Genomic DNA, 22,686 nt, shown 5'->3' with positions numbered 1-22,686 from the left:
CTAAGTGATTTTGATTGTGGAATGATTGTTGGTGCTATCATGGAGGATCTCAAAACTCCTGACCTTCAAGGATTTTCATGCATAACAGTCTCTAGAGTTTACAGACAATGGTAGGAGAAATAAAAATACATCCAGTGAGCAGCAGTTCTATGGGTGAAAACTCTATTGCTGAGAGAGGTCAAAGGAGAATAACCTGACAGATTCAGGCTGACAGAAAGGTGACACTAACTCAAATAACCACATGTTACAACAGTGGTGTGCAGAAGAGCATCTCTGAATGCACGACACGTCGAACCTTGAAGAGGATGGGTTACAGCAGCAGAAGACTACAAACCTACTTCCTGTACCTAATAAAGTGGCCACTGAATGTAATAATAAATAAATTATTAAAAAATATAAATTATAAAAGTATAATCACAATATATACTTGCTAGTTCAAAAGTTATGCATTATTGTACACTAAGGATGTAGGATGTACAATAGGATATACGTTACTGTGCAAAAGTCTTGGGCACATCTATATAGCTAGAGTACCTAAGACTTTTGCACAGTACTATAGATCTGTTGTCATTGCAAGTTGAAGAATGATAGTTAAGGTTGAGTAAAGTATTCTTAATTCAATTTGGTTAAGGTTATACAATAGACACATGAGGTTAAACAACAAAGGTACTCTTACCTACTCTACATTTCTAGTTTTAATAGTTATGTATTTACTGTGATTTTGCCCCAAACCAAATGTTATCATCCAGTTTTTGACAGAACAGGGTAAAGAATAATTATTCATAATTATCAATAGCGACTTCATAGTAAAACACAAATCTACTTCAACTAAATTCACATGACTATAGGGACAGTTTAGTTTTACACACGCACTGGAAATTGGAGTAATTAAATACTAATTTACTCACATATCTATGAATTTAAACCAGAATCACAGGGGCTGGGAACCCATCTGAAGAGACGGAGGATGGGGTGGTTGGCTCACAAATCGAGAAAGCTTGTAGACAGTGTGAGAGGGAGGATAGGCAGGTGATAGATAAGGGATATGCTCAGACTGATGGTTTGAGATGTGTCTATTTTAATGCAAGAACAAAGCAGATAAGCTTAGAGCATGGATCAGTACTTGGAGCTATGATCTTGTGGCCATATGTGAATGGCTCAGGGGCAGGAATGGCTACTTAGAATGCCAGGCTTTAGATGGTTCAGAAAGGACAGTGAGGGAGGCAAAAGAGGTGGGGTGTGGCACTGCTGATCAGAGATAAAGTCATGGTTGCAGAAAAGGAGGAAGTTATGGAGGGATTGTCTACTGAGTTGCTGTGGGTGGAAGTTAGGAACAAGAAGGGGTCAATAACATTACTGGGTGTTTGTTATAGACCACCCAATAGTAACAGGGACATCAAGGAGCAGAGAGGGAGACAGATTCTGGAAAGATGCAATAATAACAGGGAGGGAGCTTTTAATTTTCCCAATATTGATTGGTATCTCCCTGGAGCAAGGGATTTAGAGGCGGAGGAGTTTGTTAGGTGTGTTCAGGAAGCTTTCCTGATAGGTAGATAAGCCTACAAGAGGAGAGGCTGTATTGATCTGGTATTGGGAAATGAATCTGGTCAGGTGTCAGATCTCTCAGTGGGAAAGCATTTTGGAGATAGTGATCACAATTCTATCTATTTACCATAGCATTGGAGAGGGATAAGAACAGACAAGTTAGGAAAGCACTTAATTGGAGCAAGGGGAAATATGAAGCTATCAGGCAGGAACTTGGAAGCATAAATTGGAAACAGATGCTTTCAGGAAAATGTACGGCAGAAATGTGGCAAATGCTCAAGGGTTATTTGTGTGGTGTTCTGCAATAGGCACATTCCAATGAGACAGGGAAAGGATGGTAAGGTACAGGAACTATGGTGTACAAAGGCTGTTAAAAATCTAGTCAAGAAGAAAAGCTTACAAAAGGTTCAGAGAGCTAGGTAATGTTAGAGATCTAGAAGATTATAAGGCTAGCAGGAAGTAGCTTAAGAAAGAAATTAGGAGAGCCAGAAGGGGCCATAAGAATGCCTGGGTGGGCAGGATTAAGGAAAACCCCAAGGCATTCTACAAGTATGTGATGAGCAAGAGGATAAGACGTGAGGGAATAGGACCAATCAAGTGTGACAGTGGAAATGTGTGTATGGAACTGAGGGAGATATCAGATCCATACTTAACAAATACTTTGATTCAGTATTCACTATGGAAAAGGATCTTGGCAATAGTAGGGATGACTTACAGCAGACTGAAAAGCTTGAGCATATAGACATTAAGAAAGAGGAAGTGCTGGAGCTTTTGGAAAGCATCAAGTTGGATAAATCAAGGGACAAAATAAACCCCAAGCTACAGTGGGCGGCAAGGGAGGAGACTGCTGAGTCTCTGGCTCTGGAGGTACTGGAGGATTGGAGAGTTGCAGATGTTGTTCCTTTATTCAAGAAAGAGAGTAGATATAGGCCAGGAAATCATAGACCAGTGAGTCTTACCAGTGAGTGGTTGGTAAGTTGATAGCGAAGATTCTGAGAGGCAAGATTTATGAACATTTGGAGAGGCATAATATGATTAGGAATAGTCAGCATGGCTTTGTCAAAAGCAGGTTGTGCCTTATGAGCCTGATTGAATTTTTTGAGGATGTGACTGAACACATTGATGAAGGTAGAGCAGTAGATGTAGTGTATATGGATTTCAGCAAGGCATTTGATAAGGTACCCCATGCAAGGCTTATTGAGAAAGTAAGGAGGCATGGGATCCAGAATTGGCTTGCCCACAGAAGGCTAAGAGTTTTTGTAGATGGGTCATATTCTGCATGGAGTTTGGTGACCAGTGGTGTGCTTCAGGGATCTGTTCTGGGACACTTTCTCTCCGTGATTTTTTATAAAAGACCTGGATGAGGAAGTTGAGGGATGATTAGTAAATTTGCTGATGACATAAAGGTTAGGGGTGTTATGAATAGTGTGGAGGGCTGTCAGAGGTTACAGCGGGATATTGATGGGATGTAAAACTGGGCTGAGAACTGGCAGATGGAGTTCAACCCAGATAAGTGTGAGGTGGTTCATTTTGATAGGTCAAATATGATGGCAGAATATAGTTTTAATGGTAAGACTTGGCGGTGTGGAAGATCAGAGGCCAACCACTGTATTATAGACCATAATTATAATTTCCTGGGCTATCTCTACTCCCTCTCTTGAATAATGGAACAATATCCGCAACCCCCCAATCCTACGGAAGCTCTCTCGTCTCCATTGATGATGCAAAGATCATTGCCAGAGGCACAGCTATCTCCTCCCTCACCTCCCACAGTAGCCTGGGGTACATCTCTTGGCAGTGTGAAGGATCAGAAGGATCATGGGATCCGAGTCCATAGGACTCTCAAAGCTGCTGCGCAGGTTGACTCTGTGGTTAAGAAAGCATTGGCCTTTATCAATCATGGGACTGAATTTAGGAGCCGAGAGGTAATGTTACAGCTATATAGGGCCCTGATCAGACCCCACTTGGAGTACTGTGCTCAGTTCTGGTCACCTCACTACAGGAATGATGTGGAAACCATCGAAAGGGTGCAGAGATGATTTACAAGGATGTTGCCTGGATTGGAGAGCATGCCTTATGAGAATAGGTTGAGTGAACTTGGCCCTTTCTCCTTGAGTGACTAAGGATGAGAGGTGACCTAACAGAGGTATTGAGTGTGTGGATAGTCAGAGGCTTTTTCCCAGGGCTGAAATGGCTAACACGAGAGGTGCTTGGAAGTAGGTACAGAGGGGATGTCGGGGTAAGCTTTTTATGCAGAGTGGTGAGTGCGTGGAATGGGCTGCCAGCTACTATGGTGGAGGTGGATACAATATGGCCTTTTAAGAGACTCCTGATAGGTACATGGAGCTTAGAAAAATAGAGGGCTATGGATAACCCTAGGTAATTTCTAAAGTAAGTACATGTACAGTACAGCATTGTGGGCTGAGGGGCCTGTATTGTGCTGTACGTTTTCTGTGTTCCTAACTAAATTTACCAGCTCATTTATTGGCTAATCAGAATATTAAGTGGCAGAACTTAGCAGATGACAGAAGCATTTCCCTGGAGTAAACAGCAGCCTCAAAGACTGGTGAAAATTACAACCTAATTTTGCTAATAGAACACTATACACATTACTGTGGCCCAAGTACTTAGACACCTCAGCTTTCCTATTTGGTAAAAAAAAGAGCAGCTGTATGGAAACATAGAAAGCATCCTTCAGTTGGGTATAAACCTGACAACATGAGGAAAGGAAGAGATGATGTGAGTCTCAAAAGAAACTTGGGTGCCACTCTGTCCTAAACTCCACTCCTTTAATTCTTTGAATCCTCCCCTGACCATATCCTATCGCAGCCGTCTTAGTCTGAAGCTAATGCATAGCCTAGTAGCCACTCTGCATCATCTGCAAATTTGTTGCCAGTGGTGAATGAACATTTCAAATGATTCTTGTCAGAGTTGCTGTGGTCTGCTGCTGGGTCTGCCACATTAAAAATTAATCCGCTCCAAACTAAAATCTGCACTAATGTACTCAGGTGTCTTGTATCCTTTATCATGATGGCGATTGCTCTCAAAATTCCTTATGGTTTTCATGCTCTTGGGAAATTAGTTTTATTTAGTGTGAAAGATAAGGCAGTATGAAAGACAAAGGAGAGTTATTCAGTCACCAGGTGATTATAAACTGCAGGGTATTTGCTGCCAGCTAAAATCAACACCAGATGTGTCAGTCTCTTTTCCATACTACACTCACTGTTCCATGCGATATGGTGAGGTAACAGTTCTTTATGATGCATTTCCTCTTCTGCCAAACTTTCCTTAGCCTGAATGAGAAAACAATTTTATTAATAATATTGTTGCATTTTAATTATCTTTTAATCCAGAAATACATTTAATACATAAATACATATATGTAATAATGGGGTCAAAAATATACACTGAAAATGAGTGCTGTGGTTGTGATGTGCAATTAACCCATGAGCCTTTGTTAGCACATACAAAACATTCATGCTAGGACGTCATTACATAATGCCACCAATTCCAAACTAACACTGCTATTTACTATCTTGGGAGAGGACAAAACAGTCCCAATTTAGTGAGTGGCCATAACCAGGTTAAGTTAGCCAATGCCAATTTAAACTGTGCCTGGATGTCCTAAAGGGGAAAGTAAACTGCAATGGCAGACACTGATAATGGTCATAGAGTACTACAGGACAGAAAAAGGTGCTTCAGCACATCTTATCCTTGCCAAACTATTACTCCGCCTCATCCCATTGATCTGCACCATAGCACTCCATACCCTCTCAACCATGTACTTATCCAAACTTCAATGTTGCAATTGATGTTGCATCCAGCACTTGCACTGGCAGCACATTCTGCACTCGAGCCACCCTCTGAATGAAGAAGATCTTCATCAGGTTCCCCTTAAATATTTCACCTTTCACTCTTAATCTGTGAACTCTAGTTGTAGTCCCATCCAACCTCAGTGGAAAAGGCTGCTTGCATTTATTCTATCTATACCCCTCATAATTTTGTATACCTCTATCAAATCTCTTTCTTCTTGCCAAAAGGGAATAAGGTTCTAACCTATTCAAACTTTCCCTATAAATAAGGTCAAGTCCCAACAACATCCCAGTAGATTTTCTCTGCACTGTTTCAATTTTATTGATATCTTTCCCATAGGTAGGTGACCAGAACTGCAGACAATATGCCAAATTAGAAATCTGAATTTAAAACAGAATCTACTGGAATATTCAGATGAGGGACTATCTAGGTGCCAAAAACCAGAATTAAAATTGCATTTCTGCAATGCAACTCTTGAAGGGTGGGTGTTTTGTGTTTGGACGTTGATGGGAGTTAGCTGGAAACATAGAAAACCTACAGCACAATACGGGCCCTTCGGTCCACAAAGCTGTGTCGAACATGTCCTTACCTAGGGTTACTGATAGCCCTCTATTTTTCTGAGATCCATAGAGCTGTCCAGGAGTCTCTTAAAAAACCCATCATATCCGCCTCACCACTGCTGCCGGCAACCCATTCCACACACTCACCACTCTCAGCGTAAAAAACTTACCCCTGACATCTCCTCTGTACCTACTTCCAAGCAACTTAAAACTGTCCGCTCATGCTAGCTACTTCAGTCCTGGGGAAAAAGCCTCTGACTATCCACATGACCAATGCCCCTCATCATCTTATACACCTCCATCAGGTCACTTCTCATCCTCCATCGCTCCAAGGAAAAATGGCTGAGTTCACTCAACCTATTCTAATAAGGCATGCTCCCCAATTCAGGCAACATCTTTGGAAATCTCTTCTGAACCCTTTCTATGGTTTCCACATCCTTCCTACAGTGAGGCAACCAGAAGTGAGCACAGTACTCCAAGTGGGGTCTGACCAGGGTATGATATAGCTGCAACATTACCTCTCGGCTTGAAAACTCTATCCCATGATTGACTAAGGCCAATGTACCATATGCTTTCTTAATCACAGAGTCAACCTGCACAACAGCTTTGAGTGTCCTATTGACTCAGACCCCAAGATCTCTCTGATCCTCCACACTGCCAAGAGTTTTACCATTAATACTATATTCTGTCATCATATTTGACCTACCTAAATGAACCACCTCACACTTATCTGGGTTGAACTCCATCTGCCACTTCTCAGCCCAGTTTTGCATCCTATCAATGTTCCGCTGTAACCTCTGACAGCCCTCCACACTATCCACCTCCAACCTTTGTGTCATCATCAGATTTACTAACCCATCAATCCACTTCTTCATCCAGGTCATTTATATAAATCACAAAGTATAGGGGTCCCAGAACAGATCCCTGAGGCACACCACTGGTCACCGACCTCCAAGCAGAATATGACCCGTCTACAACCACTCTTTGCCTTCTGTGGGCAAATCAGTTCTGGATCCACAAAGCAATGTCCCCTTGGATCACATGCATCCTTATTATGCCTCTCCAAATGTTCATAGATCAGGCCTCTCAAGGTATTCTCCATCAACTTACCAACCACTGAATTATAGACCATAATTTCCTGGGCTATCTCTACTCCCTCTCCTGAATAATGGAACAATATCCGCAACCCCCAATCCTATGGAAGCTCTCCCGTCTCCATTGATGATGCAAAGATCATTGCCAGAGGCTCAGCTATCTCCTCCCTCACTTCCCACAGTGGGGTACATCTCTTGGCAGTGTGAAGGATCAGAAGGATCATGGGGTCCAAGTCCACAAGACACTCAAAGCAGCTGCTCAGGTTGACTCTGTAGTTAAGAAGGCATACGGTGTATTGGCCTTCATCAATCGTGGAATTGAAATTGGGAGCCGAGAGGTAATGTTACAGCTATATAGGACCCTGGGCAGACCCCACTTGGAGTACTATGCTCAGTTCTGGTCGCCTCACTACAGGAAAGACTATAGAAGACATAGAAAGGGTGCAGAGGAGATTTACAAGGATGTTGCCTGGATTGGGGAGCATGCCTTATGAAAACAGGTTGAGTGAACTCGGCCTTTTCTCCTTGGAGTGACGGAGGATGAGAGCTGACCTGACAGAGGTGTATAAGATGATGAGAGGCATTGATTGTGTGGATAGTCAGAGGCTTTTTCCCAGGGCTGAAATGGTTGCCACGAGATGACACAGGTTTAAGGTGCTGGGGAGTAGGTACAGAGGAGATATCAAGGTTAAGTTTTTTACACAGAGAGTGGTGTGTGCGTGGAATGGGCTGCCAGCAACGGTGGTGGAGGCGGATACTATAGGGTCTTTTAAGAGACTTTTGGATAGGTACATGGAACTTAGAAAAATAGAGGGCTATGGGTAAGGATAGTAATTTCTAAACAAATGTTCGGCACAACTTTGTGGGCTGAAAGGCCTGTATTGTGCTGTAGGTTTTCTATGTTTCAATCTCGTCTGGTCCTGGTGACTTACCCAATTTGACACTTTCCAAAGGCTCCAGCACATCCTTTTTCTTAATATCTACATGCTCAAGTTTTTCAGTCCACTGTAAGTCTTCCCTATAATTGCCAAGATCCTTTTCTGTAGTGAATACTGAAGCAAAGTACTCTTTATCCTCTGCTATCTCCTCCGATTCCATTCACACGTTTTCACTGTCACACTTGATTGGTCCTATTCTCTCACTTCTTTTCCTCTTGCTCTTTTTCTTAATCCTGTCTGCCAAGGCCTTCTCATGGCCCCTTCTGGCTCTCCTAATTTCTTTCTTAAGCTCCTTCCTGCTAGCCTTATAATTTTCTAGATCTCTATCTCCCTAGTTTTTTGAACCTTTCATAAGCTCTTCTTTTCTTCTTGACTAGTTTCACAACAGCCTTTGTACACCACAATTCCTGTACCCTACCATCCTTTCCCTGTCTCATTGGAACATACCTCTGCAGAACTCCACATAAATATCCCCTGAACATCTCCCACATTTCTTCTGTACATTTCCCTGAGAACATCTGTTCGCAATTTATGCTTCCAAGTTCCTGTCTGATGGACTCATGTTTCCCCTTACTCCAATTAAACGCTTTCCTAACTTGTCTGTTCCTATCCCTCTCCAATGCTACGGTAAAGGAGATAGAATTGTGATCACTATCTCAAAAATGCTCTCCCACTGACAGATCTGACGCCTGACCAGGTTCATTTCCCAATACCAGATCAAGTACAGCCTCTCCTCTTGTAGGCTTATCTACATATTATGCCAAGAAACCTTCTTGAACACACCTGACAAACTCCACCCCATATAAACCCCTCAGTCTAGGGACATACCAAATGTTACTTGGGGAATTAAAATCTCTCACCACAACAACCCTGTTATTATTACCCCTTTCCAGAATCTGTCTCCCTATCTGCTCCTCGATGTCTCTGTTACTATTGGGTGGTCTATAAAAAACACCCAGTCAAGTTATTGAGCCCTTCCTGTTCCTAAACTCCACCCACAGAGACTCCATAGACAACCCCTCCATGACTTCCTTCTTTTCTGCAGCCGTGACACTATCTCAGATCAACAGTGCCACGCCCCCCCATCTCTTCCTGTCCTTTCTGAAACATCAGAAGGATATCCCACCTTTTAGACATGGCCTTAATTGACCAAGTTAAGGACAGATATTCTCTGCTCAGTTTCCTAGGAAGTTCCAAAGCAGAGGGTTAAGCTATATTGAAAAGTGGTAAGAAACAACATCAACATTAGGGCTCAAGCTCTAAAGGGATGGATGCAAGAAATCTGATGACTTTACAAGGGCAGCAGGGAAACAGAAACACCTCCACCAAACAGTTCTCCTCCAAGTCAATCTCTATCCTAAATTTTCATACTATTAGTCCTTCATTGTTGCCAGGTCTAAATCCAATACCTCTCAAGCCATTGAAACTATGGAGTATCTTCAGTAGTAAGTGAAGGTGACTAAACCTGCCATGGTAGAGGTTAGCACAACACTATTACAGCTTGGGGTGTCAGAGTTCTGAGTTCAATTCTAACACCATCTGTGAGGATTTTGTATGTCCCTCCCCTTAAATGAGGTTTCCTCTGGGTGCTCAATTTTCTCTCACGATCCAAAAACATTCCAGTCAGTAGGTTATTTGGTCATTGTAAATTGTCCTGTCATTTGACCAGGGTTAAACAGTTGGGTTGCTAGGCTGGAAAGGCCTGTTCTGCGCTTGTAAAACACCTTCTCAATGGCAAGTTCAACATGGTGTCCGTATTCTCTTAAGTACTATAAGGAAAGGATGCACAATGAAATGGTTGGTGCATTGGCAGACATGGCTAAGATTATCCATGAAATGTAAAGCAATGCAAGGGAGTTGACCTCCAACCTTCTACATGTTCCACTTGATCTGGTATTGTGAAGTGAACCTGGTCTGATCTCAGTGGGAGAGCATTGTGGAGATAGTGATCACAATTCTATCTCTTTTGCCATAGCATTGGAGAGGAATAGGAATAGACAGGTTAGGAAAATGTTTAATTGGAGTAAAGGGAAATATAAAGTTATCAGGGTGGATCTTGGAAGCATTAATTGGGATCAGATTTCTCAGGGAAATGTATGGCAGAAATGTGGCAAATGTTCAGGGGGCATTTGTGTGGTGTTCTGCATAAGTACGTTCCAATGAGACAGGGAAAGGATGGTAGGATACAGGAACCATGGTGTACAAAGGCTATTGAAAACCTCGTCAAGAAGAAAAGGAAAGCTTATGAAATGTTCAAAAAACTAGGTAATGGTAGAAATCTAGAAGAAGGAGCTTAAGAATTAAATTAGGAGAGTCAGAAGGGGCCATGAGAAAGCCCTGGTGAGCAGGATTAAGGAAAACCCCAAGGTATTCGACAGGTACGTGAAGAGCAAGAGGATAAGATGTGAGAGAATAGGATCAATCAAGTGTGACAGTGGAGAAGTGTGTATGGAACTGGAAGAGATAACCCAGATAGTTAATGAATACTTTGCTTCAGTATTCACTACGGAAAAGCTTGAGCATATGGACGTTAAGAAAGAGGATGTGCTGAAGCTTTTGGAAAGCATCAAGTTGGATAAATATCCGGGACGAGATGAGATGTACTCCAGCCTACAGTGGGAGGTGAGGGAGGAGATTGCTGGGCCTCTGGCAATCATCTTTGCATCATCAATAAGGACAGGAGAGGTTCCAGAGGACTGGAGGATTACAGATGTTGTTCCTTTATTCAAGAAAGGGAGTAGGGATACCCCTGGAAATTATAGACCAGTGAGTCTTACTTCAGAAGTTGGTAAGTTGATGGAGGCAGGATTTATGAACATTTGGAGAGGCATAATATGGTTAGGAATAGTCAGCATGGCTTTGTCAAAGGCAGGTTGTGCCTTACAAGCCTGATTGAATGTTTTAAGGATGTGACTAAACACATTGATGAAGGTAGAGCAGTAGATGTAGAGTATATGGATTTCAGCAAGGCATTTGATAAGGTACCCCATGCAAGGGTTATTGAGAAAGTAAGGAGGCATGGGATCCAAGTAGACCTTGCTTTGTGGAAACAGAATTGGCTTGCCCACAGAAGGCAAAGAGTGGTTGTAGGTGGGTCATATTCTGCATGGAGGTTGGTGACCAGTGTGTGGCTCAGGGATCTGTTCTGGTACCCCTCCTCTTCATGATTTTTATAAATGATCTGGATGAGGAAGTGGAGGGATGAGTTAGTAAATTCGCTGATGACACAAAGGTTGGGGGTGTTGTGGATAGTGTGGAGGGCTGTCAGAGGTTACAGCGGGACAACGAGAGAATGCAAAACTGGGTTGAAAAGTAGCAGATGGAGTTCAACCCAGATAAGTGTGAAGTGGTTCATTTTGGTAGGTCAAATATGATGGCAGAATATAGTATTAATTGCAAGACTCTTGGCAGTGTGGAGGATCAGAGAGATACTGGGGCCCTCAGTCCTTAGGACACTTAAAGTTGCTGTGCAGGTTGACTCTGTGGTTAAGATGCCATACAGTGTATTAGCCTTCATCAACCATGGTATTGAGTTCAACAGCCGAGAGATAATGTTACAGCTTTATGGGATCCTGGTCAGACCCCACTTGGAGTGCTGTGCTCAGTTCTGGTCACCTACTATAGGAAGGATGTGAAAACTATGGAATGGGTGCAGTGGAGACTTACAAGGATGTTGCCTAGATTGGGGAGCATGCTTTATGAGAACAGGTTGAATGAACTCGGCCTTTTCTCCTTAGAGAGGCAGAGGATGAGAGGTGGCCTGATAAAGGTGTATAAGATGATAAGAGGCATTGATCGTGTGGATAGTCAGAAGCTTTTTTCCAGGGCCGAAATGGCTAGCACAAGTGGGCACAGTTTTAAGGTGCTTGGAAGTAGGTACAGATGAGATGTCAGGGGTGTGTTTTTTTTTTATGCATAGAGTGGTGAGTGCGTGGAATGGGAGCCGGCAATGGTGATGGAGCAGGATATGATAGGGTCTTTTCAGAGACTCCTGGATAGGTACAGGGAGTTTTGAAAAATAGAAGGCCATGGGTAACCTAGGCAATTTCTAAGTAACTACATGTTCAGCACAGCATTGTGGGCCGAAGGGCCTGTATTGTGCTGTAGGTTTTCTACGTTTCTATGTCTTTGCTTGGAACATGAAGCCAATTTTTTTCTGAGCGTAGGTAGTGTCTATCTCAACTTCTTGATCCACCTCAACTTATAGACCCAACACCCAACATTTCCACTTCTACTGCAGCATAAGCATAGTCCATTAGATATGTGTGTGCTAAGGTGGAATTGCAGACATATGATCTGAAAGCTCAGACTATTCCACTTGCAGACTGTCTTCCAACAGATGGCTTGGATTACTCTGATGCAGCTTTGGCAAGAGGCAGTGGTTCTGTGACATACAAGTGTCCTCTCTCTGAATGATGGTGTTCATAATTTCCAATCTCCTGATACATGACCAGTATCCTTCCTGTTGCTTGTTCCCCAACTAGTCTAGTCTGTCTCCCTCAGTGAGATCAGAACTGGCCCATAATTGTTCCTGCCCTAAAGCCATCTGTGGCTATAATTCGGTAGCCTTTTACAATCACTGGACAGGCACAGTGAAGGCATGCAGAAGGCAAGCATTAAGAATATGGGTGGTGAGGCTGTTTCTCTGCATTTTCATTGTGTTTAGATGCGTAAGTGTGATTTAATCATGCCTATTAGGTTTGGTCAAGCAGATATTAAGGTGATCAGCAATATAGAGGAGGGAAGATGAAAATATGGTGGAATGGGGATTGTTTTTTACAATTTATTCAGTTTATGGGATGTAGGCATTACCAGTAAAGCTAGAGTTTCATGCTTATTTCTAAATATTGTTTAGAATGGAGAAGAGAGACATGCTTTTAAGTGGCTTTAGGAGGATTACTTGCTGCAAAATACTCATCAGCATATGAATTGCTTTTTAGGAGAGGGAGGTGAGAGAGAAAATTTAAGTATTATACTTGTTCTAAACAAACTTTTTTCAGAATTTGATTTTTATGAAGTGTTCATATCAATTAAAGCATTCACTTTATTCTAACAAAGTTAATACTTTTTTCAAGAATATTAATATCACAACAATAGACATAAAAGACCATAAAGTGAAAGAGGTCAATTTGTCCAGATCTTTGCAATTTAGTCAATGTCCTCAGGCAGCTCGATTAGTGCAGTAAAGAAAGTGAGTTCTCCTTACAGTTGTAATTAAGCAATTAGATATCTTCATTTCCATTCAGCAATATGGAAAGTAAGCCTCAAAAGAAATAGAGCTATAATGAAGGCTTATCTGACTGGAATCAAATACTCTGAAGACCAATGATTTCCAGGGCAATGAGTTTACAATCATACTAACCCATCACTTTTCTTGTACAGGATTCCTACTTTTTCAGTACCGAACTGCTTATTTCCCTGAAGTTGATGCATACTATAAACAGACTGGCGGTTCACAGAATCCTGCAGGAAAAGAAGATATAAAGAAACAATAACATCAGTGAAATTCCCTTGGCCATGGAGTTCAAAACTTTGAGAACTTGATAAATAAATGGAATATTATTATTGTTGAAAATGTTCTTGTGGTACAGTGGTATGAGAATGATGCAAATGGCTGCTCAGCCTTCTTGCAGAACGGATGAGTGACTCTTTAAACAACTCAAAATTTAATTCCAGTAAATGCACAGTTTGCAGAAATATATTGAAGAACTGTAAAATTGTTCTTAGAATGTTTATGCATGAAAATTTGTCCATAGTGACAAGAAGGGCAACTGCCAGAATACTATTTTAACTCAAAGTTTTCAAAGACAAACTCAAAGTCTACATAAAGTACATCAAAGTACGTATATGTTGCCATATATGTACTTGAGATTCATTGCCTTGCAGGTATTTACAGGAAAATAAAGGCATACAAGAGAATTTATGAAAAGTAAACAAAGACTCACAAATCACCAATGTGTAAAAAAGACCCTTTGTGCATGAATAAAAAAGTAAATAAATAATACTGAGTTGTAGAATCCTTGCAAGTGAGTCTGTAGGTGGTGGAATCTGCTCAGAGAAGAGGTGAGTAAAGTTTTACATGCCAGTTTGGAAACCTGATGGTTGTAGGGTAATAACTGTTCCTGAATCTGGTGGTGTGGAAATTTAGAAAAGCAATAGAGAAGGTAGACAGGAAAAGTTGGGAGGGAAAATGTAGAGGAAACAATGAAGTCAGAGGGAAAATTGGGAAAAGAGGCAAAGGAAAGAAATAATGGAAAAATGAGGGAAATAGAGAGCAGTGCAGTAGCCAAAATGGGAAGGGAGATAAAGAGAAGGAAAGCAGTTGGGTTGAGGAAATTCAAGTCATAAGTATTGTTAGTGAGCAGCAGCAGGTAAATGCAATTTGCCCTACAATGTACTGCTCAACTACTGGAAGTATAGGTCAGGAAGTAAAGGAAAAAGCTATCCCCAGTCATGGTAAGCACAAAACTACTGAATTTCTATAAAAACTCAGCAGGCTGACAATACATCCTTCAGGCAAGTAATCTGCTGTACTTATCTAGTGATGCCAGATAACCAATGTACTGTATTTGACATTCAGCTGCATCCCCAGTTCGAAAAAGGGATGAGCTACAGATGCAAATTGCTGAGAAGGACAGGAAAGGTAAAGGGAAGAAGCCAGAATAAGAAGTCGGGGGGAGGGGAAAGAGTACAAGCTGACAGGTGCTAAGTGAAACTAGCTGAGGTTTCTTATTCTGGCCTCTTCCACTTTCCATTCCAGTACTGATGTAAGTATTGTCTGGAAACACCAACTGTTTATAGATGCTGCCTGATCTACGATCCTCTAGCATTTTGTGTGTTGCTCTGGATTTCTAGCATTTGTGGAATCTCGTGAGTTTATGAACAACGGATGTAGCTGTTGCTGGCAATGTCCACATCACATGGGCAATTAAATAAAAATGCTGTTCAAACCAGAGATGCTAATCTTTGATATTGTATTCATTCTTAGAATGAAAGCAATAGGCAGTTTAATTGGTTCAGCACGGTCTAGCTGTAGCTGTAGCGCCTATTTCTGTGTTGTACTTCTCTGACTTTAAAAATAATACATATGTCTGAGAGAAGTGAACCAGAAGGAAAGGATGTCATGAAAAGCAGTTAGTTTGAGATCCATTTACTGCTGATGACTCTGAAAATAAAGAAGGAATCCTTTCAATTTATTTTCTAAAAGCAACAAACTATTCCCTCCCAAGGGTGAATCTTCAAGTTTTTCCATACGCTAAGTCAGTCAGAGAATCACATACATAGGTGTGTAGCATCATGGTTAACATGAGAGGGCACAGTTTTAAGGTGCTTGGAAGTAGGTAGAGAAGAGAAGTCAGGGGCAAGTTTTTTTTATGCAGAGAATGGAGAGTGCGTGGAATGGGCTCTCGGTGATGGTGGTGGAGGCAGATACAATAGGGTCTTTTAAGAGACTCCTGAATAGGTACATAGAGCTTAGAAAAACAGATGGCTATGGGTTACCCAAGGTAATTTCTAAAGTAAGTACATATTCAACACAGCATTGTGGGCTGAAGGACCTGTATTGTGCTGTAGGTTTTCTATGTTTCTAATTTACAGATCAGACAGATATGGTCTAAAGTACTTATTAGTGTCCCTCCCTTAACTAGACAGCTGAGGACTAGATAGATATTTCTGAAGAAGTCAATGTACTGTCAAAGTGGAAGGCACTTTACTTTTGAACGATGGAGCAAGTTTTGCCTCTGTCAGTTTAGCTTTCAATCCAAAATGAATTAATTCAGCCCATGGTCAGAAATCTACATGATATACTTCATGATGTTGAGAGTAAATTCTCATTTAAACTATTCATCCGTTTTGTTAGTAACGTAGCTGCTTCAGGGGTTCCTGATCTGAGCAGCAGGATCTCTGGAATTTTTATATTAATATTCATAATTTAAGTAACATAATTGCAAATAAGAAGCATTGCAGATAACACAGACATTGTAAATCTGCAGGATGTTCTGACATAAACTTCACCACAGACAGTCCCAAGACCGATTGTGAAAGGAGGAGGGTTGGGCATGGGACTAGCAACCCCATCCTGTAAACACCCAGAGCTACAGAAATGCCAACAAAAGCTTCAAAGACCTCATCCCTGGGAGAAGAAGAATCTTCGCCTAAAAAACGTACTAAGTCATTTGGTGAAAGCTGCAAGTCTGCGGATGCCAGAGGGCCGATCAACCTTCCATCATCCAGTTGAAAGACTCGTCCAGGACAGACAACTCTGGCCAGTTGCTGTTGGTGACACATGCCCTAGTAGGGGTGAGGGACTTAACATATCCTGACATAAATAGCACTTGTACACTAACATCGCTGGTGGAAATCTACAATTTTACCCCATATTAGATCGGTATCTCCTTTACAATAGCATTGGGGAGAGATAAGAACCAACAGGTTAGAAAAGTGTTTAATTAGAGTAAGGGGAACTAAGAAGCTATCAGGCAGGAAATTGGAAGCTTAAATTGGGAACAGATGTTCTCAGGGAAAAGTACAGAAGAAATGTGGCAAATGTTCAGAGGACATTTGTGTGGAGTTCTGTATAGGTACGTTCCAATGAGACAGGGAAGTTATGGTAGGGTATAGGAACCATGGTGTACAAAGACTGTAGTAAATCTTGTCAAGAAGAAAATAAAAACTTACAAAAAGTTCAGAGAGCTAGGTAATGTTAGGGATCTAGACGATTATAAGGCTAGCAGGAAGGAGTTTAAGAAAGAAGTTAGGAGAGTCAGAAGGGGCCATGAGAAGGTCTGGGCGGCCAGGATTAATGAAAACCCTAAAGCATTCTACAAGTATGGGAAGAGCAAGAGGATAAGACGTGAAAGAATAGGACCTATCAAGCGTGACAGTGGGAAAGTGTGTACGGAACCGGAGGAGATAGCAGGGGTACTTAGTGACTACTTTACTTCAGTATTCACTATGGAAAAGGATCTTGGTGATTATAGTGCAGACTTGCAGCAGACTGAGAAGCTTGAGCACGTAGATATTAAGAAAGAGGATGTGCTGGAGTTTTTGGAAAGCATCAAGTTCTATGGTAAACAGAACATTTCAATGTGTTGTAAGCTTTATACTTAATTTACAAAGTAGACTGTAAGTACACTACATCTGAATGAATCATTATCATGACAATTTAATGCCCAAAGCAAATTTGACTCACCTCCTTCTGGTCTAACTGCAGAGCTGGCTTGAGCTGATCTCGAAGACTACACAGCTGCTTCTTTTCCTCTTCCTGGTTCTGTTTAATCTGGTTCAACGACAGGCATGACAGGCAGATATTTTAATTGAAACTGCGTATCAGCAAGTTGTTCTTCTCATCCCACACTCTTTATAAACAATTCCATGCACCTCCTCCATGAACAAAGCTTATCCTTTGGCAACACTAAATGGCTTAGACTAAGATAACATAGCTTAATAAAACCAGGGTTTCCTTGTGTTTGTTGTGTTTTATGCCTAATCATTGTTTCAGTTCCTAGCTTGTTAGAAACTACAGATACTGATCTCAGAGCTCAAGCAATTTCTCCATCTTTTCAGGTAGTACATTCCAAATGTTGTGTACATTTCAATCATCAGAAAGCTGCATCATCTGTTTACCAAGCTCTGTTTTGCTGGAATTTTACTTCCTTCCTCTGTCAAAATTATGTATGAGTTTAAACACCTCCATGGAATTTCCTCTTACTCTCTCACACTCAAAGGGCAATAACTCCAGTCTCATTGAAGTTAGTCATTCCAGTAATATTTTAGTAACTCTCTTATGTGCCCTTTTTCCAAGTCTTCACATTCTTCTTAATTATGGACACAATACATTCACTACTAGGAATGTGATTCGGGCAAAGCAAGATGCCATTAAGAATAATTACATGAATGACCATATAATATTATTTTGTTAATATTAATTCAGGGAGAGCTCTTCTTTTAGACTCATCTGAACAAATAGGGCCTCAGTTAAATGACTTTTCTGATAAATGACAATTCTGACAATTTGACAATTCCTTAGCACTGTGCTGACAAGTATCAGAATGGATTCTGTGCTCAAGATTTTGCCCTACTAAAACTGAAAACACAATTGAGTCAACTATCACAAATAAAGCTGTAAAAAGATAGATGTGGGTATACCAAACTTAAAGCACATGCTTGGGACTAACCAAGTTGAGGATTCTGGCTATCAAAATTTTTAATCTCAAGAGGGCAATTTGTAAGTTATGTGTAGTTCTTATGGATATATTACATTCATTAACATTATGCATTGTGTCATATGACTTGGGCGATGATGTCTTATCCATGACAGTCCTTGCCAAGTTTTTCTACAGAACTGGTTTGCCATTGACTTCTGGGCAGTATCTTTACAAGACGGGTCACCATAGCCATTAGCAATACACTTCAGAGATTGTCTGCTGGCTTCAGTGGTTGCATAAGCAGGGCTTGTGATATGCACCAGCTTCTCCAAGGACCATCTACCATTTACTCCCACGGCTCCATGTGACCCTGATCAGGGGGCTAAGCAGGTGCTACACCTTGCCCAAGAGTGACCTGCAGGCTAGTGGGGGGAAGGAGCGATTTACACCTCTTTTGGTGGAGATGTCACCTGCTACATTAACCATTGAAATATATGGCATCATGATCACACCATTCGAAAAAAAACTATTCTGGATAAACTCAATTTTCCAAATCTTGGGCCAGGGTATTGCATATTAAGGCATATCAAGTGTTCATAGAAGGGACAGGTATGATGGCAAATAGAAGAAAGATATAATAGAAACAGGGTTGCAATGCTAGAGAATTTCATTTCCCCAAACATTACTGAGGGTGCCTTAGTGTAAATAGCTCATCAGGGACAGAATTTTTGAGACAGGCGAAGAAGGGAAGGAGCAGCACCTGACCTTGCCCTGAGGAATGTAGCCAGTCAAGTAGAGACAGTGTGTCAGTGGAAGAGCATTTTGGAGATTGTGACCTTAATTAATGAATCAATGAGGTACTTAATGAATACTTTGCTTCAGCGTTCACTATGGAAAAGGATCTTGGCAATTGTACGGATGATTTACAGCGGAATGAAAAGCTTGATGATGTAGATATTAAGGAAGAGGATGTGCTGGAGCTTTTGGAAAGTGTCAAGTTGGATAAGTCGCCAGGACCGGATGAGATGTACCCCAGGCTACTGGGGGAGGCGAGGGAGGAGATTGCTGAGCCTCTGGCGATGATCTTTGCATCATCAATGGGGACAGGAGAGGTTCCAGAGGATTGGAGAATTGCGGATGTTGTTCCTTTATTCAAGAAAGGGAGTAGAGATAGCCCGGGAAATTATAGACCAGTGAGTCTTACTTCAGTGGTTGGTAAGCTGATGGAGAAGATCCTGAGAGGCAGGATTTATGAACATTTCGAGAAGTATAAGATGATTAGGAATAGTCAGCATGGCCTTGTCAAGGGCAAGTCGTGCCTTATGAGCCTGATTGAATTTTTTGAGAATGTCACTAAACACATTGATGAAGGTACAGCAGTAGATGTAAGGAGGCATGGTCAAGGGAACATTGCTTTGTGGATCCAGAACTGGCTTGCCCATAGAAGGCAACGAGTGGTTGTAGACTGGTCATCTTCTGCATGGAGGTAAGTGACCAGTGGTGTGCCTCAGGGATCTGTTCCAAGACACCTGTTCTTTGTGATTTTTATAAATGACTTGGATGAGGAAGTGGAGGGATGGGTTTGTAAATTTGCTGATGACACAAAGGTTGGGGTGTTGTGGATAGTGTGGAGGGCTGTCAGAGGTTACAGCAGGACATTGATAGGATGCAAAACTGGGCTGAGAAGTGGCAAATGGATTTCAACCCAGATGAGTATGAGGCCGTTCATTTTGGTAGGTCAAATATGATGGCAGAATATAGTATTAAAGGTAAGACTCTTGGCAGTATGGAGGATCAGAGTGATCTTGGGGTATGAGTCCATAGGACACTCAAAGCTGCTATGCAGGTTGACTCTGTGGTTTGTGCATTGTGCCTTCATCATTCGTGGGATTGAGTTTAAGAGCCGAGAGGTAAGTTGCAGCTACATAGGACCCTGGTCAGATCCCACTTGGAGTACTGTGCTTACTTCTGGTCACCTCACTACAGGAAGGATGTGGAAACTACAAAAAGGGTGCTGAGGAGATTTATAAGGATGTTGCCTGGATTGGGGAGCATGTCTTATGAGAATAAGTTGAGTGAATTCGGCCTTTACTCCTTGGAGCAACGGAGGATGAGAGGTGATCTGATGGAGGTGTAATAAGATGATGAGAGGCATTGATTGTGTGGATAGTCAAAGGCTTTTTCCCAGGGTTGAAATGGTTGCCACAAGAGGACACAGGTTTAAGGCGCTGAGGAATAGGTACAGCGGAGATATCAGGTGAAAGTTTTTTTAAGCAGAGAGTGGTGAGTGCATGGAATGGGCTGTCCGTGACAGTGGTGGAGGCGAATATGATAGGGTCTTTTAAGAGACTCCTGGATAGGTACATAGAGGTTAAAAAAAAGAGAGCTATGGGTAACCCCATGTAATTACTAATGTCAGGACATGTTCAGTACAGCTTTGTGGGCCAAAGGGCCTGTACTGTGTTGTAGGTTTTCTATGTGTTCTATGTTCCTAATTCTTTATATTTCAAAGTGGTTATGAAAAACAATGCGGGAGGTCATTAAAATAAGACAGGACTTGGCAAAAGATAAACTAGAACATCTGTCTGAAAGCAAGTCTACGTTAGCACAATGGGGAACATGCAAAGATACAATACCAAGACTTCAGGGCCAACATGTTCCCATCAAGGTAAAGGCCAGGGACAAAAGCACTGGGAACTCAGAATGTCCAGCAACATCCAGGAATATATCAAGAGGTCGAGAGAACTGAAAAGTGTAGTGAGATGCTTAAAAAGGAAATTAGTAAGAACAAGTGGGATTACAAAATATCACTGATGGACAGGATTCAGGTAAATGGTAAATGAAAAAAAAAACAAAAAAACAGAGTGAATAAAGCACAAGAGTGGCAATGTGTGCATAATACAGATGGCATTCTTCACAACTTGTTTGTAGTGTGGAGGGTAGTCTTTCAGACCTTAAGACATCGGATCAGAATTAGGCCATTCAGACCATTGAGTCTGCTCTGTCATTTCATCATGATTGATCCCAGATCCCATTCAACCCCATACACTTGCCTTCTCGGCATATCCTTTGATGCCCTGACCGATCAAAAAACTATCAACTTCTGCCTTAAGTATACCAACAGAATTGTTGTCCACTGCAGTCTGTAGCAAAGCATTCCATAGATTCACTGCTCTCTGGTTAAAAAAAAATCCTCTTTACCTCTGTTCTAAAAGATCACCCCAATTTTGAGGCTGTGCCCTCTAGTTCTGGATACCCCATACCATAGGAAACATCCTCTCTACATCGACTCTATCTAGTCCTTTCAACAGTCAGTAGGTTTCAATGAGATACCCTTGCATTCTTCTAAATTCCAGTGAGTACAGGCTCAAAACTGCCAAATGTTTCCCAAATGTTAACCCCTTCATTCCTGGATCATCGCTGTGAACCTCCTCTGGACTCTCTCCAATGACAACACATCCTTTCTGAGATATGGGGCCCAAAACTGTTGACAATACTCCAAGTGTGGCCTGACTGGTGTCTTATAAATCCTCAGCATTACCTCATTGCTTTTATATTCTATTCCCCTTGAAATAAATGCCCACATGGCATTTGCCACCTTTACCACAAATTCAACCTGTAAATTAACCTTCTGGGAGTCTTCCTCGAGGACTCCCAAATCTCTCTGCCTACAAAGTGGTATCAATCTGCTGGTGGAATGGGCTAAGAAATGGCAGATGGAATTTGTCACAGAATCACAGAAAGTTACACAGTCTTCTAGCCCATCCAAACATGGTGCCTATCTCTCTTAATCCCATGTGCCTTCATTATGCCTATACCCCTCTATTGCACTCTAATTGAAGTACCTATCCAAATGCCAGATAAATAGGAGATGATGGGAGTACTGTTAAGGCTAGGACATACACTACTAATAGTAAGGTCCAAGGGAGCACTGAGGAACAGAGAAACCTTGGTGCACAAGTCCAAGATCCTTGAAGATGACAGTGTAGGCTGATAACATGGTTAAGAAGGCATACGGGAGACTGGCCTTCATTACCAGGGAGGTAATGCTCCAACTTGATAGATCTTTGGCTAGACCTCAACTGGAGACTGCATGCAGTCTCTATCCCCATATGATAGGAAAGAAATGATCATGCTGGAGAGGTTGGAAGGAGATTTACCAGGATGCTGCTTAGGATGGAGCATTTCAGTTATGAGGAAAAACTTGGGAGATTAGTTTACTTTCCTTGGAGTGGAAGAAGAGGACAGATGAATGAGGTATCTAACAAGGAAACACTGCGGCTGTTGTTTTCTGTGTCTGCCCTTAATGTGGCCCACGGGATCCATGAAAAATAAGTCCACAGCCTGTATCCGCAGTTTGACTCCACTGTCTGGAGAGTGAACATTCTGGGACCACTTTGGCTGTTTTTTTGTAGTGCTTGCCATGTGCACAAGGTAAGAATACAGCTCTTAAAGGTAGAATGCTGATTCTGTCAGCTTTTTCAACATAGATCCTGATAGCAAATTCTATTTACAACAGTTACATGATTTGGGAACTTTAAACAAAAGTGTTTATTCTAACTCTCTTCACAAAAACCTGTACTATATACCA

The 22,686-nt window shown here is 41.7% G+C and overlaps 1 protein-coding gene across 3 annotated transcripts in view; it reads right to left on the bottom strand.

Moving 5' to 3' along the window:
- unm_sa1614 (un-named sa1614) overlaps positions 1-22,686 on the bottom strand; it is a 156,245-nt gene that overhangs the window by 60,161 nt on the left and 73,398 nt on the right. For all 3 annotated transcript variants that reach the window (XM_059980984.1, XM_059980985.1, XM_059980986.1), the window contains 3 exons: positions 17,141-17,227; positions 13,313-13,413; positions 4,769-4,838 (listed from right to left, as the gene is read on the bottom strand). In XM_059980984.1, coding sequence (XP_059836967.1) covers positions 4,769-4,838; positions 13,313-13,413; positions 17,141-17,227 — 258 coding nt within the window. The remainder of the gene's footprint in view (positions 1-4,768; positions 4,839-13,312; positions 13,414-17,140; positions 17,228-22,686) is intronic.

The sequence above is a fragment of the Hypanus sabinus genome, chromosome 9 (assembly GCF_030144855.1).
Source record: "Hypanus sabinus isolate sHypSab1 chromosome 9, sHypSab1.hap1, whole genome shotgun sequence".
Classification (NCBI taxonomy): domain Eukaryota; kingdom Metazoa; phylum Chordata; class Chondrichthyes; order Myliobatiformes; family Dasyatidae; genus Hypanus; species Hypanus sabinus.
The sequence above is the reverse complement of the archived record's forward strand: the minus strand, read 5'-3'. Positions and strand labels throughout refer to the sequence as shown.